The 4,820-nt window shown below is 42.8% G+C and overlaps 1 protein-coding gene across 1 annotated transcript; it reads right to left on the bottom strand.

Annotated features, from left to right (window-relative positions):
- Positions 1–1,619: 1,619 nt before the first annotated feature.
- Positions 1,620–4,590, bottom strand: LOC119744777 (allatostatin-A receptor-like). The gene has a single exon (XM_038220909.1). It carries the CDS (start codon positions 3,901–3,903, stop codon positions 2,725–2,727), a length of 1,179 nt encoding a protein of 392 aa, XP_038076837.1. The 5' UTR covers positions 3,904–4,590; the 3' UTR covers positions 1,620–2,724.
- Between the last annotated feature and the right edge of the window lie 230 nt (positions 4,591–4,820).

Genomic DNA, 4,820 nt, shown 5'->3' with positions numbered 1-4,820 from the left:
TAAACGAACGCAGCCATTGCTAGTCCCTGTACATTGTTGTTCTAATAAATACCAGAGATTCTACAAAAGAGAGAACAAGCCCTAATAAATTAATTTGAATAAATTAAGTCGTGATTAATATGTATTATGTAACATTATCTTGCCATTAGTAATAATAAAAGCCTAATGTAAGAACAGTCGTCATCTGGCCAACGATTGGATGGGCCCCGGTGGTGGGAGGGCCGTATTGTTTTGCATGGCTTTTGATTGGATAAGATACGTGTGCCATCTAAAACGAAAGAACACAACTTGCTTGTTTTCGTTGTCGACTGTGACCGAATCCATCGCAACACTAGTACTAGGAACATTGCAAAAGGAACAGTATTTTGGAAAATAAAAAAAATACGAATACATGTTCATGGTTTAAATAAGAAACTGAAGGGAGCTTCAGACCACTTAACAAAAACCTAACAAAAACCTGATTAAAATAGAACCTTGGGCAACTGTGCTATTTTTTTTATAAATAATTTTTGACTTCAGACTTGACTTTCTGGACATCTTATCATCACCAGTAAAATGTCAAGGTCTTCTATAACATCAATTCTGTTCACACAATTACACGCTCTGTTTACGGTCCAAATAACTAGAGTGTGATTAATACTGCTGCCGCTAGCTTTAAAAGCCAAACTGTTCTAGTTTTGAAAGGCAGCCCCTTTCAGGAAATACGGTTCGTTAGACAAACAATGACTGACAGTACGCACAGTCTGGCACAGATGTTATTTCTATGTTCAAAGATCAATGGCGTACAATGGGCTTATGAATAACGGTTATTTTAAAATATTAGCGGCACCTGCTAGCTGAATGGAGTCATATAGTAATGTTTAAATTTGACCTCAATTTGCCTGTTGACCCCAAGTGGGCGTGGTAAGCTTTGGTGAAGCAATTTCGTCACATTTTTCATCATCAATTAACTTTTATGTTTTGCATAAACAGTGATACAATTTGGAGTGTTTTCATATAGATAATGTTGTAATATTTAACTATTCAAAGTCTAAAAGAAACACATTTGCCAAAAAAGCAAAGCAAAACAAATCAATCATTTTTTTCACGTGCCAACCGTGACTTTATAGGACAAAACAAATGACTGAAATCAGAGCATAAATAAACCATCTAAGCACCAACATGAGCATATAAAATAATGCTTCCCCTTTTGAGGGTGTTGATATGGATGGGGGCTGCAGTACTGTTGCGCACAGACATGTTGCATTCAAAAACTGTTATAAAGAAAAAAAACCCCGAAATTGGAGTAAATTGATTATTAATGGTTAGCCCTTCAACAAATTCTACACAACTCCCCCCCCCCTTTTTTTTTAAAGGTATCGATGATTTTTCTGGCATCATTTTGTTTTAGCCATCTTGTTGCATTTTCTGTACGTAAAGCGATTAACTATACTAAGTATGCACGTTCAACACTCTAAACAGTCCCGGGTCAGGCTTGACCCGGAAAAGGGTCATGTGGGGCCTGACCCTTCTCCGCGTCAAAAATGACCCTTTTCCGGGTCAAAATTGACACTTTTCCGGGTCAAAATGACCCGGAAAATGAGTCACTAAGTTTAATTTTGATCAGGAAAAGTGTCATTTTTTTACACGGAAAAGGGTCAGGCCCCACATGACCCTTTCCCGGGTCAAGTCTGACCCGGGACTTTTTAGAGTGAAGGATTATCGAGAAAAAAAATAAAGATTGCTAATTTCTTTGGTTGTTATGCAAATAAATTTACGAATTTTCCCATGATCTGATTATGCATTGCAATTAAAATAATGTTCTCCATTTAAAGACTCATTTTACATTTTGAAACGGCACATAATAGTTTTCCATTTGTTAATTTTTTTTTTTTTTTTACAGTACCAAAACCCTTTGACAAACAATAGCTGTCAAAGAGTTTTGTTTTGGTTAAGGGAAGAAGACTTATTCTTCCTTACTTCGATTTTTTTTTTAAATGAACAGTATTCAATCTTCTTTCTACTCTTGCCCTTGATTTTCTACAAAGCACATCACATTATAATGCAGTACTGTAAAATTCACTGGTGTCTTCCGACCTTGCCAAACGTTCATTTAAACGAATCGAGATTTGTGTATGCAAATGTCCGTGCATTCGTGCATTTTGATAGTGGAGACAATACTCGACGCAATTCAATAATTAAGTTATTTACAGTCGTTGGTTTTATAGTTTAATGAAATAGTCGCTCTGATCTCAGCTCCTTGCATTACCAATGAGGTGCTGGTCATTTCTTCAAGTTCATAAGTTACTGTTTAACACTGGAACCCACGGATCGTCCATTTATTAAAATCTGACTAGATACGGTAAATTGTTGTTGGATTCACTTTTCTGTGGCTGTTGAGAAAATGAAACTCATGTCCCGTGATTGAGATCCTTTACTTTTGGTTCGAGGTTTAATCCTCCATTTTGCAGGCAATCACGAGCCTAATTTAAGCATAGTCCAGTGCAAAATATACATTGTCAACTAGGCCTATTCAAGAAATTATAAGACTTTCTTTCCGGGTCAATGTGGCAGGCTACTTTTGCCGCGACGTTATCACATGGCGTCAATCGTCACCCACTGTTTTCAGTCCATTTTTGTGCGCATGGAATAAAATGTATTTCACAAAAGTTTCTGCGACATTTACGATCATGTTTTGAAGTTTGACAAGAAATGGGTCAATCCTGTTTTGAACACAAATTTTGTTCAGGAACACGACTCGACGCATATCCCTGAGGATGAGGCGTTTGTGGCGGTTTGTTTCTGGTGTTGATGTATAGTGAAAATCGGTGCGTTTTTGGTGTATGGCACTGGGGGTGGGGGTGCTGGGGTGGGATGTTGCCCGCTACCGCTTGCCCCATGCCCAGCCGTGTCTATTTGGTGTAAGGTCCCCGTAGCTTGCTCGGGCATGATGCCGACCTGCCGCTTGATGCATGGTAAGAGCTGCCCCACAGCCGCTCGGAAGTTCTTATTCAGCCCGATGTAGATGGCGGGATTGATGCAGGAGTTGAGGAACGCCAGGACGGTGAAGGCTCGGTAGGTGAGACTTGAGAAGTACTCCGGAGAGAGACCGCCGAAGTTTAAGATCAAGAAGCCGATTTGATCCGGAGCCCAACAGATGATGAAAGTGACGACGACAATCAGGACCATTCGGATGACCCTACCGCGGGACTGGAGGAGCGAGAAGGCCGGGGAGGTCTTGGACTTGTTCCGCGCTAGGAGAGACTGGGCCTGCCGTTTAAGACCCCGTACAGCGAAGTAGTGAGACACGACCATCACCGCAACCGGAATGACAAACTCTACGATGAAGAGGGTGAGCCCGTGGAAAGCTTGGTATGCGGGGCTGGGCCAGAGAAGGACGCAAAAGTTCTGCTCACCGACGTCGGGGATGTAAAAACTCCCGCAGTTCAAGATGACCGCTGATATCCAAACAGCAGCAACGAAGCGCTTCAGTCTGGGCTTGCTGAAGACGATCTTGTGCCTGACTGGGTAGACTACTGCAAAGAAACGCTCCACTGATAGAAGAGTCAATGTGAACACCGACGCAACAATAGAAATCCACATGATGACTCTGGAGTGGATGAGCTTACAGTAGACTCTGCCTGCAGCCGTCAGCGGCACGTAGGACAGGGTCGGGAGCGGGATCGCGGCGACGGACGTCAGGAGATCCGCAAGGGCAAGCAAGGCAATCAGTTTGTTGGAGTTGCTGCGGACCCGGAGTTTCTTCAGGTAGACCATGATGACCAAGCTGTTACCGAGGAGGCCTACCAGGGCGAGAACGAGCTGAACGATCCAGAACCAGTCCCAGGGCAAATTGTTGATTTCCCCGTCAAGATCGCCTGTGGTAGCTTCGGTCCCCTCCGTTGTGTTCTCCGGTGAATCCATGCCGCTCTGTGAATCTGACGGTGCAGTTTTGAACTTTTCTGGCAAGTCTTTGCTGAGTCACTCCCCGACTCCCCGACTAGCTGACTTCCCGACTAGCTGACTCCCCGAGTCACTCCCCTGAGACTTACTGAGTCGCTGACTGACTGACTGACTGACTGACTGGCTGCTGACGGGGAGACTCCCCGAGTCACTGAGTATAAACTGATGTCGTCAACTGAGACGTTCGAGTCTAGATTGATCGGGCAAGCCCAGTCATGTTAACACACTTCGTCAAATCGATGAAGCATCAGCACATTCGTATCCATTCGATCGACTGACGCAAACTGGCAGAGAACTCGGTTTACGAAATCGAATCACTGCTGTTAAATTGCTCTCTCTGGCAGGATTATAAGTGGATTCGGAAAACCAACTTGGTAAATTTCAAGTTGTTTACTGCCGCTAGGAATGAAAACGTCCACGCCTTGCAAACTGCAACTTAAGACTGTTCCAACAGTGCTGTATTTGAGTAGTGCAGTGCAGATCTCATCTGATGCATACACAAGAGAGTTTGAACGGTAAATGGTTGGTCGTATCGCGGAGGAAGGAAACAGATGGTCGTTCCAACTACCTGCTTAAGTGATTTTATGAGCGATATGAGAACAGTGTACCAACGCACATGCGCCTCTCACGTGCTGATGACGTATTTACTGATAAGCGTTGGCTTTTGGCCAATTATAATTGTTCGGTTTCAAGTGGATGGGGTATATGGGGAAATCTTACACTATTAAATACATTTTTAAAATAGGAGGCTAAAATAAGGCAAACTTTTAGGGCTCGGGAAACGTAAGTGCGTGCGAATGGAGAGCTTTTGTCTGTTTAGTTTCCTGTTTCTTCTTTGTTTTCATAGTGTAATCAAGTGTGTTTTGATTGTGTTCAAA

Source organism: Patiria miniata, unplaced genomic scaffold (assembly GCF_015706575.1).
Source record: "Patiria miniata isolate m_02_andy unplaced genomic scaffold, ASM1570657v1 HiC_scaffold_7, whole genome shotgun sequence".
NCBI classification, from domain to species: domain Eukaryota; kingdom Metazoa; phylum Echinodermata; class Asteroidea; order Valvatida; family Asterinidae; genus Patiria; species Patiria miniata.
Note: the sequence above shows the minus strand (reverse complement) of the source record. Positions and strands in the feature narration are given on the sequence as shown.

Coding starts and splice junctions, on each gene's coding strand:
- LOC119744777 (XM_038220909.1), bottom strand. CDS start 3,903: ATGGATTCACCGGAGAACACAACGGAGGGGACCGAAGCTACCACAGGC.